The sequence below is a fragment of the Psittacula echo genome (assembly GCF_963264785.1).
Source record: "Psittacula echo genome assembly, chromosome: 7".
Lineage (NCBI taxonomy): Eukaryota > Metazoa > Chordata > Aves > Psittaciformes > Psittacidae > Psittacula > Psittacula echo.
This window is the reverse complement of record NC_137740.1, coordinates 43,688,468-43,709,358: the sequence shown is the minus strand read 5'-3', so window position 1 is coordinate 43,709,358 and position 20,891 is coordinate 43,688,468. Positions and strand designations below refer to the sequence as shown.

The 20,891-nt window shown below is 37.9% G+C and overlaps 1 protein-coding gene across 1 annotated transcript in view; it reads right to left on the bottom strand.

Annotated features, from left to right (window-relative positions):
• SLC9A9 (solute carrier family 9 member A9) overlaps positions 1-20,891 on the bottom strand; it is a gene marked incomplete at both ends in the record, with an annotated part of 196,716 nt that overhangs the window by 29,806 nt on the left and 146,019 nt on the right. Inside the window, one exon of the mRNA XM_080623099.1 lies at positions 16,002-16,081. Coding sequence (XP_080479225.1) covers positions 16,002-16,081 — 80 coding nt within the window. The remainder of the gene's footprint in view (positions 1-16,001; positions 16,082-20,891) is intronic.

The following is a 20,891-nucleotide window of genomic DNA, read 5'->3' as shown; positions in this document are numbered from 1 at the left end:
TTTCTGGCCGTATCAAAACAACCATTGCAGAGAAAGGCATTTTATTCTCTGCCATGGAGATTTCTCCAGGTACTGGAGAAAATACCACAGCAGGCTTTTCTGAATCACAAGTTTGCTGGCTTGCAATTTTCAGGCTCAAGGTAGAGAGCTACATTTAAATATGTGGTCTTGTATTTCCCCCCTTATAGATCAGATCAAAACACAGCAATTGGTCGTTGTGGGGAAGAGCAGGGATGATTACAGTGGTGGTAGACTCTGTGTGTAATTATGGAAATAGCCTTGCCATTGTAAGTAGAGAGGTTTTAAATGTCTCAGTTTGGAGTTTTATTATATTGAATATGGCTTAACTAATAATTATGAACGGGGTTGTGCTTGATTCTTGCGTATATCTATTTCCTATCAATTAGCAGTCATGTAAGAAGTCTAAAAATGCAGATTGTACTATGTGTGTACTTATGGTAAAATCTGTCAGTCACGAGGCATCTTTAAAGTCTGAAAATGCTATATTGATGGTTTAACTGAAAAAATAGCTGATTCCAGTAAAAATAATGAATCTGTGGAAATGCAGAAGCATATGCTCAGATAACACAACTTTACAGGTGTAGTTAATTGTGCAGGGACCAAGAGGACTAGCTGAAATTCTGTGCAGAATCACTATGCCCCCTGACATTCCAAGCTCTTTCTCATTTACTGTGAAATTTGTTCTAGGAGACTTTCCTGTCTCCTCTTTTGCTTCCGTTTTTCTGAAATGTGTGCACTCTAGCAGCAGTCATCAAAACTGCAGGTATTAAGACATAGGGTACAGAAATAGAAGAATCCAATAGTCTCCTGACTTTGTGTGATGGATCATAGCCCTTTAGAATTGGTCTTGAGCATTGTTTGATAGTGAGTTAGTGACAGTAGCTCTAAAAAATGCTTATTGCTGAGAAGCTTACGCCCACCTCTGTAGGCAACTAGAATCCAAATTAATGATAATTGTTCATACAGCAGAAGGAGAAAAGAATGCAAAATAATTTCTGTCCTGAAGCAGCCTGTCTCCTTGACTCTGTCAGGAGAAAGAACACATACCTTAGGAAATCAGTCTTCTCTTGTTAATTCCAGCTGAAATGACTCAAAAAGGCTTCTTGCAAGTGTTTTGACAGAAAGTGCAGAGCACTATAAGAGACCTATTCCTCTGGTACTTCAGCTGGAATTAACACAGGAAGGCTTTTAAAGAGGAATATAGTGAAGGTGCTCCACAGTCAAAATGGGAGCTTACTTCTGAGTTGAAGTAAAACTTCTACATCTGAAAAATTAAAAGCAAAACAAAATAAAGAGCAGGATAACCTTGCTGAAAAACAAAAGCATTTTGATAGAGCAAAAATATTTAACAGATGGAAATAAGGACTTAATAGTCTTCTCCAGTGTCCAAAAAAAAAATTGCTCACAGAGGTTGGTGCTGACAGCATATAAGCTTATGAAAGGAAGTCAGGGAGGGCCCCATGCACATCAAATGCAAAGCAAATAAGCAATTAAATTCAATCTGTCAAAATTAATTAGAAACAAGATTAAAAACCCCCCTCACAATCAGATGAAGCGTTAGCTTGTTAACATTAATTCCTGTTCTGTTATTGTTTGTGATAAACGAGTCATAGCTATTTGCTTTGCAGCTGATGAACTCTACAGAATTTGAATTTTCTTTTTATTCACCTCTGAAGGTCTGAGTGGAAATACCTGCGTGTAACCATATCTAACTGTATCTGTGTGTCTCTGGGGTTGGTGTCGCTGCTGTGCTTGGAGTAGCTGCGTTGTCTGTTGTCATCAGAGTTTGAGTAGCTGCTGTACTTGTCACTGGGTTTGGTGTAGCTGCTGTATTTGGAGTTGGAGTAGCTGTGTTGTCTGTTGCTTTGCCATCAGTGTAGCTGCTTCCACCATGGTAAGCACATGGTGCTTGGCTTGGCAGGTTGGTGGGAGTGTGATATAGTCAGTCTGCCAGGCCTCCCCCTATTTGTACTTCAGCCATCATTCTCCATACCAAGTACTAGCTGAGCCTGACCCTGCTTAGCTTCTGAGATCATGAGATTGGGCGTTTTCAGGGTGGTGTGGCCATAGGCCACAACCTCATATGAGGTGTAGTGACAACCTCATAGCCCATCTCCTTAGCTGTGGGTGAGGAAGGTTTTGGGGGCAAGGTCTTGCTGAGGCTTCTGCTGCAGGAACTCCCCTCCCCACCCTAGGGAACTGCACACCTTTCAGGGAAGGTTATGGGAGTAGGTCTCAGATGTATCTTACAAGGAGCTTCTGAGAAAGTGTTTCTGACTTATTTGCCTTGAGCTTCCAACCTGATCTTATCCATGGATATTTGCTACAGCTTCCTAACTGTATTTCATAGCATACCTACTTTGTCTTTTCCTGCCACGTGCACTCAAGAGATAGTAGCTCTGACTTGGCACTGCTCCCGTGCAGTGCAGTTTTCAGATTGCAATTACCTTGCACATGGCCACAAAACAAGCACGTGCCTGTTTGCTAGCAAATGTGTAGCCTTTTTTGCTCATTTGCATTGGTTGGACTTGCCGCTCTGTGCATGAAATCACATCTCAGACTTTGTTTATGCCTTATGTCAGGTTTGAGCTGAACAATTCATTAGTAAGATAGTACTGTAAATCCCACTGTGTGATGATGGGGTATTATGCACTCTTGGAAGAACTGCTAAGTGTCTGGACTGAGTGTGGCAAGGTTTGGTCCAGATGTTTATATTGATCAGATCTACATTAGGAAAACTTTGTAGAGTTGGTATTTTATGCTGACTTTGACTAACCGCAAGTCACCTGCATTATTAGCCAAAAATCCCTTTAGGTTCCTAACCGTATCTCTGTGAATGCTAAGAAGCAACCTAGGGGGAAGAGAAGCATCAGGGGTAGACATCTTAGTATCGCTGTAATTTGGAGAGGGTTGTGGAGATATTTCATTTCTGCCTTATTTCCTAGAGTGACATGATAAGTTCGGTGTCCTCCTAGCTTCCCTAATTCTTTAAGACAGCAGTGAACTCAACCAAAAAATCTCAGCTGCCAGGTGAGTTACTGGCCAATTTTTACATAATAGCCTAGGTGTTAAAGCATTGATCTGGGAATGGAAAGGTCAGGATTTTTGCTTCCTCTTAGGCCAAGAGGGTTTGAATCAACTATTTCTATTTCCTAAAAACATATCCTAGCAGGCAAGATACAGACCAGCCTGTGTGAAGCCATGTTTTCTCTACTGAATCCTGCTGCTGAGGCTGCACTGTTATATAAGCGAGAATGAAAGCTGGGGAAACAACAGTTGAAAAATATGTTTGATTTTTCTATGCATCCATATATATTTTATTATTCTTATTCTTTCCTTATTCTTAAGATTTAAGGTATTAGTGAATTGAGTATCACAGATAATTAAACATAAAAAGTATCTTTATATTATCTTTTTAAATTCATGTAGCAACCTGTGGAACAATCAGCTCCAGAGCTGCTTTATCTGCATTTTCATGGATCATTAACAAATAGCATTTTCTGCATAGCAGAAAATATAAGTTTCTAGCTTAGCTAGAAGGACCAAGCCCTAAAGACCAATCACATCTTTATTCACTTCAGTTCCTGCTGATATTCACCATGATACAAAATATCAATAGCAGTTTAAGGATGTCTAAGCAGACAATATATACATATTTTTTTATATCCAAGTTTTAATTAAATGTGCATGAACCTGATATGCAGTTATTTGTGCAGCAAGCGTAATCATATCTTACGCATTTGAAAATTTTGGATGCTGGCAGTACGTGAAAAGCACTTTATGGGAATTGCATTATTGCATATTTCATTATAATGTAATTCTATGTTAGATATTCTATTTATGCAGAATCCAAAAATAGTTTGTGCTGTGTAGCAATGCAAATTTCAGTGAATAATCCACAAAGAATTTCAAAGCCTTAACTATTTCTGACATGCACTATTTTGTATCTTTGATGAGGACTCAATCTTCGAATAAATCATACTGGGCTTTTTATGAGCAAAGTCAATTTCTGTACTTCCCCAGTAAAGAAGGGTCTATCACTTCTTATCTTTATCGCTGAAAATATTTGGGGGGCTATCATTACTCTTCAAAATTCCTCAAACTGGTTTTAGATGTTCTATAAATAGTTAAAGTCTAAATCTGATTTCTGTACTCTAAGGCTATGCTCTCCCTTTTCCACCTGAGGGCTGATTACTGGAAAATGAGAAAGTATAAGCAGTCTCATGACCAGAGTGCTATGTAGGATAGCACAATAGCTGAGGAAAAATCCACTTTCCTCATATTTCCTTCTCAAGGAATCCAATTTAAATCTGTGATGAATGGAGGGAATTTCTTCCCACTAGTTTTGGGAAACAGTGGACAAGAATAGGGATGCTTTGTTTTACCTGGTATTACTGAGACTCTTAAGATCCTGAAGCCAAAGACCTGCTTAGTGAAAAGCTTGAAGGCTGTATGCATTGACAGCTTCTCTTGTACTGTTGTAAACTAAGACTAACGGATTATGCTGAAGTTAATAATATTACACTGATGTAACAATCACAGTCATCTCTGAGCTTAGATCACAGCTCCTTAGCAGTGTAATAAACTCAAAATGAAACAAGCCAGGAACTTCTTGAACTACTTACAGAAGTTGCAAAGCTGGAGCTTTCTGTTCTTTAAACTAGGTAGTACCAAGCAGAATTTTGGCTAATGAGGCTATAAGAAACAAAAACTTACTGTTTCAAATGTCAAAATTATGGTCGATGTCAATTGATTATTTTAACGAATTAGTGTTTCAAAAAGCGTAGGGCAATGGTTCATATTTTCAACTGGTTTTCCCTACTTCTGCATACAAAATTAAGAATTTAAAGTACCATAATGTGGTAAAGAATCAGTTCAGAAAATCACCAGGTTGCTTTTAGCAGGTTGAAAAAGGCACTCGCTGTAAATTTCTAATGAACAGACAGCAAAACACTCAAAGTCCATCAGCACTGGCTAGGAACTTTATAGAATTGGAGTGAGATTTTACCATATATAGCACAGCTGTGTTCGCAATACATAACCACAAGGAAGACAAAAAAAGGAAAAATCCACTGTAAAAATTGTCTGCATAAATAATACATCCTTCGCAATAAATTTTAAATATTTTGCATATTAAAACTCTTTTCATCAGGCATAATAGTAAAAGTTTATTATTTTTTTTTTTTTTTTTTATAAAAGACTGTAATTACCAGTCCAAAATACTTATTCCATTTCTTCATGTAATTAGGTATGCATTTTCTAACCTTCTGTGATGGTATTTCTTGCTTTTTGAAAATGCAGCTCCAGCACATTGAACCCACTAAATTTTGGTATTATTTTCATGATCTTTTAGGTAAACTAATATATACCTTGACAAAGTTGTTATTTTAAAATCTATCTTTATTTCTGTCCATCTGCACACCTATGTGACCAATTATGACCAAGCCACAAAGGAAGCATCTGAAAATGTTCTGTGCTGCCACCTATTCTTCTTCTGTTCACCTTTAAGAATGGCTTATTTTTCTAAAAGTAGAAATAACAGAGTTCATAATAATTGTGAGGTCTCATTCTGCCACAGACCAAACCCTCCAAGTCATTTTCATATACCCTTCTGTTGCTAAAAATGGAAAGTGACATTTTTTATGCTGCTATCAGAGCAGTTGAACTGGTAATTGTAATTGGATCTGCAGCTCATTCCCTTTATCTGTATATCAAACTGGACTCTGTTTATGACTGCTTGATGCATCCTAAAGTTCTAAAAATAATGTCACCAAGATTTCTTTAGCTTCTGGGCCAGTACGAGAAGATTATATAAATCTGAATGCTGTATTTACTATGAATAACTATGTCACACTGTACAAAGAAGGTCAGGATGGTAAGTTCTGTCAGCTTTCACTGAGAAGCCCACAGACGTTCAGCTGGAAGACGTGGTGCTGGTTTTACAGAGGAAAACTATGCTAGGATGACTCAAAGCTACAGAAGTCAAGAGGTTCCTGAGTTCTAGGTCTATACTTAAAAAAAAAAAAAAAAGCGCCAAACAGAAAAAAACCCAACAAAAAAAATGGCCACAGCTGATTTTTTTAATTTTATTTTTTTTTTTTTAGGCATGTAAATTAAGAAAATGTGTTCCTATGGGCAATATAATCTGACTTCCACAGTACTTCAAGCTTGTACTATAGTCTGAGATGAAAGGTGTAGCCTTTGTTTCTCCTGTTTGGGACTTTTGCATCCTCTGACAATAGTTCAAGTGAGCTCATAAGATGTGATGATGTGCTGCAATACCTCATACTAACTTGTCAGCCTTAAACCAGTATTTTCATTCTTGTGATTTATTGTCTCCACCTCTCCTGAGCATCCCCTTGAGAAGTGCTGAATTAAGAACTGGTACTAAGATTGGTTGATGCACAATATATTTGAATATGTGATGATGCATGTGTTCTAGTGAATCAGGCACCTACTTCAATATCAGAAAATAGAAAATGGCTCTTGAGTTTCTGTGCTGCGAAGCATTGTGTTATTTTGAATCACTGATTGCTAGAGTGTTCTTAAAATTAGAGGCAAATATTTTTTTTTTCCCTTCACACATTCGCATATTTGCCTCAGCCTTATTGGTGATGCTGTTACGGTGCGTTAGAGTAGTTTAACTCAAAGCTGTCATAGCCAGCGCAAACTAAGGACACCAACAGTGCTTTTTGCAGAGCAACCATCCTAAAATTGAAAGAATGCCACTATACAGGCTAAGCTTCTACATAAGACCTGTACTGAGAGCCTCATGCATGTCCACTAAAAGCACGGGAGCATGTCAGTGACTTTAAGGGTTTTGCATTTAGACACTAGCTTTCCATAAGTGTTCAATTCAAGAATACTTTCTAATGGAAAAAATCAGTAACGTGCCCTTTGACAGCCCTAGTGGTAACCTTAATCATACAGCATTCCTTTAGTCTCACAGCTTTTACAGGAATACCACTGTAATTTAACATTAATAACAGACCCTTATTAGGAAGTGTTACCAATTTCTTGTTGAGGTGATATTACAATTAACAATATCTTGCTATGACAATTGCTGCTGTAAACGAAGCACCATTTATAGATGGTATTATATATACGGTCTGTGCTGCACACACATCCAAGAATTCCAATATATGCTAAGTGACTGAAAAGGCAACAGTGAAAGATATACAATGCAGAAAAATATTTAAAACCACTTCAGACACATGCAATGCAAAGTAGTTTTTTACACATACAGGGCTGCAAGTGAAATAATAAGCTACTTGAAAGAAAGTCTTAAGTTATGCTTGATTAAATCTGTGTTATAAGTTTCTGGTACTCTTATATCACACTTAGGTCTCCTGGGTGCTGTTAAGTATTGTTAGTCAACAAACTACAATTTCATGGTTGAGTGGACTAGTACAAGCCTAGGCTTCTGCTGCTTTGTACAATCAGACTACAGGATGCTGTAGTAATAAAGTGAGAAGGAGAGGAAAAAATAAAGTAAAATAAAATATTCTCATGCAGAATATTAATTAATATGTACCAGTAAAATCAGACACTACAATGCCTTCATCTATAATTTGTTGAGGTCAATAAACTGAGTCCATTTACTTCACTAGGCTTTAGATCAGCTGATTCAAGTTCTGTATTTTGATTTGACAGGTACTCTAAGACAGCTACGCAGGTAGAAGTAAGCTGCAGAATTGGAAGGGTTTTTTTAAAATGTAGCAGTTTTTCTAGTTGTGACTTTTGTCCATGCCAGGACATTTTGTTGTTGGTCAGTAGCTATTAATTTAGCACCTCTGAAATACGTCTATAAGAGGAATCCTCTGTACTTAGTTCTGCCTCAGTTCCTACTCAGTAGAGTATGTGCTGAATTTCTCTTATGCTAAAGTGTACATCTTTAATATCTTTAGTACATTTTATAGCAGTCTAGCTTTAACATGCTATAGTGGCTTCAAACAGCTGAAAAATAACATTAAGGAAAAAAAAAAACCAAACCAGTTTTGTAAGCTGGATTGCCTGACTGAGGCCTTGGTTTCATGGGGTGCTGTGTTCCCTTGGTGAGAATTGCAGGCGTCTACTGGTCTGCTGAACAGCTTCAGAAATGGCTCTTGGTAAATCTGGGAGGAATGGCTCAGGTATTTCAGCTCTTGGGTGTAGTGCAAAGGTTACTCAGGTCAGGGGACTGACCTGAGCATTTCAATATATTTTTACATTAAAAAAAATGTAACAGTTTCATAAAGCCCAATGCATTTATACTGGGGCCTCTGTGGTCTGTGAAACAGTCTTTATTTTCAGTCGTTATCAGAAATTGAGAGAACCCCTTGAACACCACAAATAAAAGATATGCTATGACAAATGAGTTAGGATGTTAAATAGAAAAGCTGGTAATTCTACACTGAGTTATGTAGAATAAGCTGTAGGCCAGGTAATGCCTCAGATGCTATGCAAAAGTCTTACAAAAATCAACGCTCATTCGATGCAAAGGGCAGAAAATAGAATCTGTCCCAGCATGTCTCCAGTGGCTGACAACAAGGATTCAGTAACAGCTTACAAAACATTTGTGGTTTTGTGGCCTTTATGATGAATCTCTTTTCATATTAAAGCACTTCCCTTTTCTCAGATTGCAACAATAATGACAAGCTCTCCTCCACTTGTCCCATGCCTGTACTGTTTAACCGCTATTTTGAACATTGATTTTTTTAAAAAATCCTGTAAAGTTTCCCCCCATGTGTCTATTTCGTCCTTTAAAGGGAAAAGCACTGCATGCTACTATGAAGGCTTTAAAGAAATCAAGAAATTTGATATGATGGCTTTGCTTCCAAGTGAAACCTTTTGCAAAAAAAACCCCAAAACATCCTTTTCCAGAATTACTAAGTTCTTGTGTTTTATATAACTATCAGATAAAATTAGACTATGAAAAAGGGTCTAATATTTCTGTTTTCTTCCCTTGTCAGTTACCTTTCTCCCTAGCTTCGTTCACCCCTCCCTTTTTTTTCCTCAATTTTATTTTAAACATGTAAATAGACTTTTCTGCCGTGTACTGAATATTAGTGTCAGGATGAAAAATCTAAATAGTAAAAACTTCAAACTTTATCTCCTTTTGATTATATTTTGTGGAATTTTTGTGGAAAATTCCTGCACCTCTCTTCTTCCTTCAAGATCATGGTGAGGAAAGGGTGGATTTAAAGACTTGTATTTTGTATTTAAATTATCAAGAAACTATCACAAATAATCTTTACATATGTCTCAGTGCCATGGAAGAGTGAAAAGGATATGTCAAATATTTGTAAAAGAGCCAGAGTTTTAATTTAAAATGAGTATTTAACTCATGTTTAGTAATTCTTTCGTATAAAAATACCTGTCCGTGAATGAGATCTTCAAAGAATTGACATGAGAGAAATAAGAATGACTTTTTTTTTTTTTACTTGCATATTCGGCTTGGAATTGTTTAAGAATGATTTATCCAGGTTTCTGTGAATGGAGAACAAACTGAGGTCACTTATTATTCTGGTTAATCATTAGCCATGTTTATTTATTAGGTTAATTTGCAGAGTTTCAACAACCCATGAAAGGGTCAGGAAGTAGCACCAAATCAGATATACTGATTATCTGTAATATGTGTATATGTGATATGTAATATGTATACATAATATGTATATGTAATATGTGTTTTTCTAGATCATGCACTTGAAAGCTTGTTAGTGGAATGAATTTTGAACCAAGTTCAGGCAATTGTTGCTAATGACAAAATACCTCCTGGGGACACAGTACTGCTCAAGTTTGCAGTGTTTGAGAAAGCCTTAGGATATAGGCAGCTGCTCTTGTGTCATGTTCATGTTATAGCCACTGTAATTTTACTAAGAGTTATACTTTCCTTTCAGTTTTTACTGTGATCTGTTTGTAACACCTGTAAAACTGATTCTTGTGCTCTATAGGCATATTAATGCTATGATGTCTAAGTTTCTTGCTAGCCAATTCTTTATTACTCTTGTATACTAATCTATACCCTTATTGTACTGTGTGGCACCTGAATTTGCTTACATCACATTATCTGGTGCTTTCTCAATTCATAATTAGACTGGAGTGTCTCTGAAATAAGATTCTTTTCTGTGTTTAAAAATTGTCTAGCAAAATGAGGACCCTCTGTGCTATTTTGCTTTTGTCACTGAAGTGACAAAGAATACCAAACTGCAATATTGGTAATTAAGAAACATTTAATTCTCCAGCAGATAAAAGCAAATGGTGTGCACATGCATGCTTTTATGGTCTCTTGTCTTTTCTTTCCAAATATATCTATCTCTGATATGAGAGTTGCAGGTCATCCCATAAGGACAATTCAGCTGCAGATCATAAAACGCTGAACTTTTCTTTGATTGTCAGTTCACCCTGGAACTCACTTTTGCTTTTAGTAGCTTTTCCATTTTCGCACAGGCACGGAATAGTACTTATCTTACTTCATAGACAGCCATTATGTCTGTTTTATCCACATAGAAAGCACAGGAGAAATAAAATGATAGGTGCCCTGATAAATTAAGGAGGGTAAACTTTTGAAGTCTACAAATAATGCAGTTCCTTTTGGGTGATTGATTTCTGATAAGTGCAAAATAAATAAACAACCATTCTTTAAAACTGAAAGTAATGCATCTGAATGATGGATAACTGCAGTTCAAGCAGAAACACTTCTACAGGTTGCTTTATGGAGGATTGGCTCATTCTGTTCCAGATTCCTGTTTCTTTTCAGTGTAAATGAATGTTAGTTCGTCAGATTGGAAAGAAATCTGTAAAGAAGGAGAAAGCTTTTTTTTTTTTTTTTTTTTTTCTACTAGGGTTGGAAAGGACCTTAAGATCATCAAGTTCCAACCCCCCTGCCATGGGCAGAGACACCTCGCACTAAACCATGTCACCCAAAGCTCTGTCCAGCCTAGCCTTGAACGCCGCCAAGGATGGAGCATTCACAACTTCCCTGGGCAACCCATTCCAGTGCCTCACCACCCTTACAGTAAAGAACTTCTTCCTTATATCTAGTCTAAACTTCCCCTGTTTAAGTTTTAACCCATTACCCCTTGTCCTACTACTACAGTCCCTGATGAAGAGTCCCTCCCCAGCATCCTTGTAGGCCCCCTTCAGATACTGGAAGGCTGCTATGAGGTCTCCACGCAGCCTTCTCTTCTCCAGGCTGAACAGCCCCAACTTTCTCAGCCTCTCTCCATACGGGAGGTGCTCCAGCCCCTTGATCATCCTCATGGCTCTACATATACACAGACTCTTGCCCTTGTATGACAAGATTTCCACCTACTTATTCATTTGTTTTCTAAATATGGCTACATCTGCCTTGAAAAGACACAAATAACTGTATAAAGCCATGTATATAGTGTTGGAATATAGATCTTGGGTGTCCTACTCCACCCCTCCAGTAAATTCTTAAAATACCTTTGTTTATGCCCTCACTTTTCCATTACAGCTGCAGCCTCAAATGGTAATGCATTGTAAGAAGTAAAACCTAAGAAACTGAAGTAGATGTTCTGGAATTTCCCCACTATCACATACCAAGTATTTTATTTTGTATTTTTCTTCTTTAAATTAATTGAGATGAAAATCCAAGAAGATACCTCTGAGCATTTTAAAGGATCTGTTCTTCATTTTTATTATTCTAATATTGACATTTCTTAGCCTAGATTTCAGAGAATGGTTTGCTTTTCTCAAGTGTTCATACTTGATTCAAAGATACTTCCTTAAGGAAAATGGCCCTTATTGAAGCCAGCTGCCTCTGGATCAGTCTTCTACTGTTTCTTTCAGAATAAAAAAAAAATCTGATTCTCAAATAGAATTTCTGGGTGGTTGTATAGTTCTGTCCTAGCAAGGCATGTTGCCATTGCCTAAGGCCACTGAACAAAGTGAAAAATCATTCATAACGGCAGCAAAGAACAGCACACCTTTTGTTTTTTTATTTCCTCAGTGATATTTCCTCCCTCGTGCTTTTCTCTTTTGAAATAAATAGGAATAAGGAATATTACTGCCAGAGAGTGGGTAGATTTGTGTTAATGTGTAAGAGCAAATGTCAAACTATAGAAATGTTGCAGTTTTGTATGCTTTTGAAGTATATAACCAGATTATTATTTTGCTGTATCTTTTCTTTGAAAACTCTCTCAATAATCGTCTATGCAATCTTGTACCGGGCACAAATACTGCGCTACATTGTAATTGCTTCTTTTAAATTTTGCATCAGAGGTTTGTAATATTAGGCAGGGAAAGGCAAATAAAAGTTTGGGTGGATAATTTCTCTCTCCCTGAAAAGAATGTCTTTCAGAAGTCATTCCAAATGAATGTTCAGAGCTGTGAGTCACAGCATTAGTGGGTTGAACCATTATTCTGTGCAAGTATATGGGCATATATTTTCAGGATTAGTAAAAAGGAAAAATATTATTTGTAATAAAAATATATTTTAGGATAATGGCAGGGTTATAATCTCTGAAATTCTAAAGAAAGATTGTGACTTGACTGGAAGAGGGATTGACACATGAATAAATCTGTTCTTTTCCCAGAACTTAAAAAAATATCACTTAGAATATTTGAACTGCAAAAAACATGGAAGGGGAGACTTTCTAGAATAGAGCATGAGACATCCATATTAAAGATCTCTACCATGGATAACCTCTGAGAAGTGGTGGTTCTGGTGCCTTCTACAGTCCTTTCATTTGGCATGTTCTGCTGTCTGACTTTTTCACATTGATTTCTCTTTCCCTTCTGCCTCTGTCGCTTGTTTTCTAGCTCTACCTGTGTCTCTGTAATTTTTTTTCCAACTCATGCCTCTGTCCTGTTCTTACCTTCACATTTTTTGCTTTTTTTTTTTTTTTTTTTTCAGTTCACAGCAGATTTCTGCTTCCCTTTCACTCTCCTCGTACATCTGTTCATTGACTTTCTGACTTAGAGTTTGAGATACACCACAACCACAGGACGTTCCTTCCGAAAAAGAAGTGGAACTGGGCGTTAGTTAAAGCCAATTATGCTGGTACTCAGCATTAACATTTAAACACATTTTGCACCTTTATACAGAATTCACCTACTATGTCTAAGGATTTTTGAAGAATTGTTCTAGCGAAACACTTTAATGCTAAGTGCTTTTTTGGCCTTTAAAATTGCTCTGGTAGATGAACTAGGGCAATACATTCATTTTTAACAAAAAAGATTTTTTTTCCATCAGAAGTGTCTTTCAAGGATAACTTCACTTGAACTCCCTAAGGAAACTGTATTCCCAAAGAGTTATATTTTATCAGATGAAATACTTCATCCTAGTTTGCTGCACCTGATATCAGAAAAACACCTGTAGCCTGAACATTAATCTCTGCTCCGTAGTGAAAGGTAATGGACCAATAGATATGCTATTGAATAATGGAGACTACTGGTAGAGCTTTGCCTGTTCAGTTCCTGAAGCAGTGTGCATGGGAATTAGCAGCTAGGCTTCTCTTATATTCATCATAAACCTCTGTGAAAGGCTTAGGGCATGCTTTTATTGTGGGATCTCACTCATAGCTATGCATTGCCTCTGCAGAGTCAGTTTAAAATGGCAATAAATCTGAATGTTAGGTTTTGCCATCTTTCCATTGGCACTAGTGCAGTATGGGTTTCCAAGAGTGTACATTCTACCTTGGTTTTGGGAGGATATTCTTTTTAATAGTATTTAAAATAATATAACAATATATAAAAAAACAAACAAACAAACAAACAAGAATTTTCTTGAAATGCAAAAGATGAGGAAAACCAAACCTTCTAGAACAAAGCATCAGCCACCCATATTCAAGATCTCTACACACATGCCTCAATAGGAATGTGAATAGAAGCAGGAAGGCTCAGGAATCCAGGGAACAGGACTTCCCTGGTGCATTTATCTCCCGCAAACTACATGTTCATAATGGGGTGCATCTTTCTCTGTAAAAGGTATGGGTAAACCAGTGTTGTCCTATTTTTACTTTCTGTTTAGTAGCTCCGGCTTTCTGAATATGTGGTCAGGCTGCAGCAACTGAGCTGCTTCATAGAATCATAGAATAGTTAGGGTTGGAAAGGACCTGAAGATCATCTAGTTCCAACCCCCTGCCATGGGCAGGGACACCTCGCACTAAACCATGTCACCCAAGGCCTCATCCAACCTGGCCTTGAACGCCGCCAAGGATGGAGCATTCACAACCTCCCTGGGCAACCCATTCCAGTGCCTCACCACCCTCTCAGTAAAGAATTTCTTCCTTAGATCCAATCTAAACTTCTCCTGTTTAAGTTTTAACCCGTTACCCCTTGTCCTGTCACTACAGTCCCTGATGAAGAGTCCCTCCCCAGCATCCTTGTAGGCCCCCTTCAGATACTGGAAGGCTGCTCTGAGGTCTCCACGCAGCCTTCTCTTCTCCAGGCTGAACAGCCCCAACTTTCTCAGCCTGTCTCCATACAGGAGGTGCTCCAGTCCCCTGATCATCCTCGTGGCCCTCCTCTGGACTTGTTCCAACAGTTCCATGTCCTTTTTATGTTGAGGACACCAGAACTGCACACAATACTCCAAGTGAGGTCTCACGAGAGCAGAGTAGAGGGGCAGGATCACCTCCCTTGACCTGCTGGTCACGTTCCTCTTGATGCAGCCCAGGATACGGTTGGCTTTCTGGGCTGCGAGCGCACACTGAAGCCGGCTCATGTTCATTTTTTCATCGACCACCACCCCCAAGTCCTTCTGCACAGGGCTGCTCTGAATCTCTTCTCTGCCCAACCTGTAGCCATGCCTGGGATTGCTCTGACCCAGGTGTAGGACCTTGCACTTGGCATGGTTAAACTTCATAAGGTTGGCATCAGCCTACCTCACAAGTGTGTCGAGGTCCCTCTGGATGGCATCCCTTCCCTCTGGCGTATCAACCGAGCCACACAGCTTGGTGTCATTGGCAAACTTGCTGATGGCGCACTCAATCCCACTGTCCATGTCACCGACAAAGATGTTGAACAAGACCGGTCCCAACACCGATCCCTGAGGGACACCACTCGTTACCAGTCTCCAGCCGGACATTCAGCCTCCAACCTTCTGGTTTCCCAAAAACAGAATTTACATGCTGATTAATAGAATCATAGAATAGTTAGGGTTGGAAAGGACCTTAAGATCATCTAGTTCCAACCCCCCTGCCATGGGCAGGGACACCTCACACTAAACCATGTCACCCAAGGCCTCATCCAACCTGGCCTTGAACGCCGCCAAGGATGGAGCATTCACAACTTTCCTGGGCAACCCATTCCAGTGCCTCACCACCTTTACAGTAAAAAACTTCTTCCTTAGATCCAATCTAAACTTCTCCTGTTTAAATTTTAACCCGTTACCCCTTGTCCTGTCACTACAGTCCCTGATGAAGAGTCCCTCCCCAGCATCCTTGTAGGCCCCCTTCAGATGCTGGAATGTTGTTCTGAGGTCTCCACGCAGCCTTCTCTTCTCCAGGCTGAACAGCCCCAACTTTCTCAGCCTATCTTCATACAGGAGGTGCTCCAGTCCCCTGATCATCCTCATGGCCCTCCTCTGGACTTGTTCCAACAGTTCCATGTCCTTTTTATGTGGAAGACAACAGAACTCTACACAGTACTCCAAGTAAGGTCATGAAGTCATGGAATAAGAAAAATAGGACCAAATTTATATAAATTTTAAAAGATTGTGTGCATGAGTCTATAAAGCAATAATGAATTTAGTTTTATTCTGGAATTTATAAAGGTTTATTCGGATAAACCTATTGTCCTTATACTAATGTAGGCCAGAGCTTGCTCTCTCTCCCCATACCCTCAATCAGGAATGTACTGCCACTGCGCTGCCCAGCTTCTCTAGACCTTCTGTTTCTCTGAACTTTCAAAATCTCTTTACTAAACATGTTAAAATAAACTACATTTTTGTTTTCAACAGTAGATTCCTGAGCATTTTGACGGTGCCAGTTAAAACACAACTATCACCCATGGTTTATAAGAAGAAAGGATACTTATGGTCAAAGCCATACCATATCCTGAACAGCCATGCACTCTCAGCTTTGGTTGTATTTTTATCCGGGTTAGATGCACTCTGCAAAATAAATGAATGAATGAAGTGAAAAGTATTTTTATAGTATACATAAAACATGAACTTCCAATATTAAAAAAACCATGTCAAACCAAATTACAATTAAACTGCATTCCCCCCCCCCCCGTTCAGAAAGCTTCTTTGTCACACAAATGTCATCTCTCAATCACTTCAAGAACAAATTGGCTCATATAGCATTGCTATATACTCATTGTAAGAGTGCAGCATTTATTTTTATTGATGATTTCCATTTTATTAAGCAGCTGAGAAGCAATACATTCTGAGATCAATAAAATGATATTTTGATTTAATTGTCATTGTAGGATTACTTCAGTTTACTCCTACAAGATCAGACGCTATTTGTGTATGTCTAACAAAATGTCATTCCTAAAGGGATCAGGATATTCTAATGACACAACTTTCCTTTTTGTACTTCTTTCCAAGGGGCGGGTGGCATGGTTTAGTGTGAGGTGTTCCTGCCCATGGCAGGGGGGTTGGAACTAGATGATCTTAAGGTCCTTTCCAACCATAACTGTTCTATGATTCTATGATTACTTGAGTCAACAAGGTTGAAAATGCTGTTTTCTATTCTGCAAGCTAATTCTGGAGTGTGTTGCGCAGGTAGATAGATGGACTGTCCTTTTACTCAGGATCATTATTCGGAATGATACATTAGAAACAGCTGTACAAAGACAGCTAATTGTGTTATTTTCTGGGCATGGCATTAGCACTAGCAGAAGAATTAGTGGCAGAATGGAACTAGGAATGGGCTTGCCAGTTCTCTAAGGATATTTCATTATCTTGTTTGTGTTTTGCTGCAAGTTAGATTATTTTTTAATGGGAATATTTTTCTTTATGCAACTTAATTTATCTATTTTTTATGCTTTAGAAATATATTAAACATTTCCCATTTTATATTAGCATTCATGTAAATTGGCTGATGATAATAATGTCAATGATCTGATCCTCAAAACAGTAAGGTTCGAAGCCAACCTGTACGTAGGAACTGTCACATTGATTTCAGTGAATTCTGACTAAGGTTATATAGAGACAGAAACCTTATTGTAGCCGTTATGATTTTGTTAACGTCAAAGTGCTCACAGTGAACTTACAAATGCACCAAATAGGCCAAAAGTTATTTTTGGGATGCATTTCTGTGTTACTGAATTGATTATTTTCACAACTCCCCCTAGCAACTGGGGAGGCTGGAGGTGGGAAGAAGGTGGTGCTAACCCCTAACCGAGCAGAACACTCTTCCAAGACCTTCATATCTGATAGTGCATTTTGGCAGGATAAATACAGATGGGGAAAAGGGTTGAAACATTTAAGCAGGAAGTTTAATGACAGGGAAGGTCTATGTTAGATCAGAACAACAAGAACACTGAAAGAAAGAAGGTGAAGGATGAGGGTGGACAGGGATAGAGATGAGAAAGAGGACAGGTATGGACATACATGTATCGTGGAGTGGGCTGCAGTAAGCAGCCAATAAGTGCAACACAGAGGAAGGTGTAAATGGCCCATGTGTCCTTGGTTTAACTACTAATATTTCTGGAAGCCATAGTGGTGTTGGTTAATTCCTCTTTCCAAACTCATCGTATATCTAGCTTCCTCTTGCAGGAAAAATATTCCTCCTATTGGAACATGAATTGTTCCTGTATAAAAACAGTGGACAAAAAGTCTATGTGAGAGTATAATTCTCTAAGAATTTCCTGGTCCTGACCTGGAACTGCTTGTATTTCTTGCACTACTGTTTATTGTTTCTTTGTTCCACAGCTGCTCTGTTGGCTTATATTCTCTGGCTTACGTAAGCTCTGTGAGTCTCACATATGTTGCACCTTCCTCCTTTTGTATATGAAATCTGTGTTGTGTTTACAGCTTTTCTGTTTGTTGGGAATGTGAGCAGTTATCTGTAGTGCAGATCCTGCTTAAAAAGTACAGACAAGGGATGGCAGGAGACGTTGGTATGACTGCTTTTTGCACTGTTATAGATCTTTGGATCCTATGATCTTAGAAAGTAATGTTTCACTTTCCCTGCAGTTCAGAGAGGTAGAAGTAGGGGAGACAGTCCACCACATCCTCTGGACAGAAATTTTTTCTCTGGGAAGTGAGAATGCCAATGTTTCTCATCTCTTACGTTGGAATTACGCTTAGAGAGATTATTCACTTGCAGTAATCACCAACCATCTGGCCGATGAAACTGCTGGGGAAAGTATAAATACTTAGTATGCAAAAAAATATATCAGGTGTTTATTTTTAAAGGTATCAGGTAATTATTTTTAAAATAAACTATTAGTTTGAGAGAGATGATATTGACACGTGACATGTGACATGACAACGTTTTCCCAAAATGCTTGTAGAAAATATATTCTTACACTGTCTTGGCAGAGATTAACATAGTAAAATTTGAGATACAGAAACCATCTGAATAAAATGTTATTAACTGTTTGGTCTTTTTTTTTCTAGTGGGGAATGAGTTAAAAAGCCAACTGCCATAAAAGATTTTGCCTTTTAATAGAGCAACTTTGTAACTCTGCTTGGTGATTATGTATTCTGCTTATCAGTGTTAGATTTAGGTGTTTATACTATGAATGATATGCAGCAAGCTACTTTTGCTTTTATATATTATTTTCTATAAAATAATATACATTACCTGTAGTATGTATTATGTAATTAATTTCTTTCAGAAATTAGCTATGATGGTGCATCAGTAAATAAATGGGTATCAATATGAGGCTATTATTTCTTATGTTCATGCTTATATTATGATAATGATTTAATGATAAACACCTTGAAGGAAAGGCAATGCAGAACTGACACAAAGAACCTGAGAGATGCTTTTGATGGATGAGGTCACAGTATGGTTTTAATTATATATTAAAAGGCTTTACACCTTTGCTAGAGATGGAGCCCTGGATTCCAAGTCTTACAGCTTGAACTGGAATTTGCTGCTAGTGGACTGCTAACATTACTAGTATGAGCCAGCCCAGAATAGAGCATAATCAGAAGTCCAGAAACAACTGTGTACATGGGAGTCTTGACTAAGTACATCAAATTCCTTCAGGGAAGAAAAAATTTAATTTGTGGAAGGGAAGGAAAGAAGGGAGATTAAGTTGAAGTAGGAAAGGAAAAGTGTTATGCAGCCATGTAGCTGCTATGGTCTCTGACATAGTACTGACAAGGTTGAAGGTGTTTAAGATTTTTCTGCCCCTAAAAAATCCAGGTCTTGTTATAGATACACACTGAGAGGTTCTCACAGCAAGATACCCTGTGTACTGGTATTCAGAGTGGTCAGAGAGGAGGTTAGGTTCAAATCTCCACAGTAGACCCTGTGGCTTCCCCGTTCTGGCTGAGTAGTCTGGCTGAGAAGACAGAAGCCTAGAGGCTTGTTTTGTACTAAGTTTACTGTCTTTTAAACATCTTATTCGTGAGAAGATATTCAGTTCTTATTTGTGGTACAATCCCCCTGAAGCACTTGTTTTCAAGATCATGTGGGTGAGAGCTTTAACTGGCACTTAATAGGTTACTTGTCTAGGGATATATGCAACAAAAACAACTCCTTTTGCTGTGAAGACACACTAACACAGAAAATGAAAATTAGATAAACTAAATAAAAATATTGTATTAGAAATAAAGAGAAAGAAGAAAGACAAGAAAGGGGAAGAAGAGTTATGAGACAGAGATGAGATGAAAGAGAAAATGAAAAGAAAAAATCTGACATAAACTGAATAAGCTGACATAAGTAACTCAGATAAGTACTGTATTAAAGAGAGCTGGAGAGAATGCAGCAAAAATCTGAATTAGTAAAAGGTTGAGATTTCAAATATAAAAATGTCAGAAAAAGGAAAGTAGAGTACCACAAGAAGGAGAAAGAATAATCAGAGCAACAAAACTATCTTCTAAGTTAAAATTTGCTACTGTAAGGAATGCTGACTTGAACATGATAGGGCATGAAAGGTGTTACATTTATTTACACCTTTTGTGATGTATTGCTGGGTTTTGTCAACAGAGATAGGTGTTAATTCACAAGGCACAGTTGGGAAACTGAATGCATTATTGTTATTCATAAACATGATTATTTCCATTTTTAACAATAGAAAGAGAAAAATAGATTCCTATTGACTTCTGAAGAAATCAGGTTTTCACAAAGCATGCATTCAATCAATTTTATACTGCATTCCATTCTCTGATATTTGATAGTTCTTGAGTGCTGCAAAGTAGAAAATTTCTGATAGTTCTTGAGTGCTGCAAAGTAGAAAATTTCTGACATGATGTTATCTTTAAAAAACAAGCAAAAATAAATTAAGGTTCTGTATTCTGGCCTTGGTCAGAATTTGGGTAGAGGCGTTGCAGGAATTTGCACCAAGGTGCTTAGGAGAGTGATATTAGTGATTAATCCCCTCAAACTCAGTATCTTGACATGGTGCAATGAAGTTATACTAGCCCTTCTAATAGTGACTGAGTTGTAAAATTAGGAATATGGTCAGATATGAATAATGTTGTGTTTTTTTTTTTTTTGTTATTTTTGATTTTTTTTCCCCAAAGAAACAGCAAGACATTAGGCACCTGAATTCCATCCAGTTTCCATCAACAACCTAAATGAGACCCTAAATGTCTTCAGATAGGTGCAATGGTGTAAATGTTAAGCATGCTCAGTATGTGAGATTTATTAAAACTCTGCCTAATTATATCTTTAATGTATTTTCAAGTGAATAGAGTATCTTAGTCATGTCTTACAAATGTAAAAAATAATTTAAGGCATCTCTGAGTAATTTAAATTTCAGTTCTAGTTGTGCAGTCTGAAAGAGCGCATGGG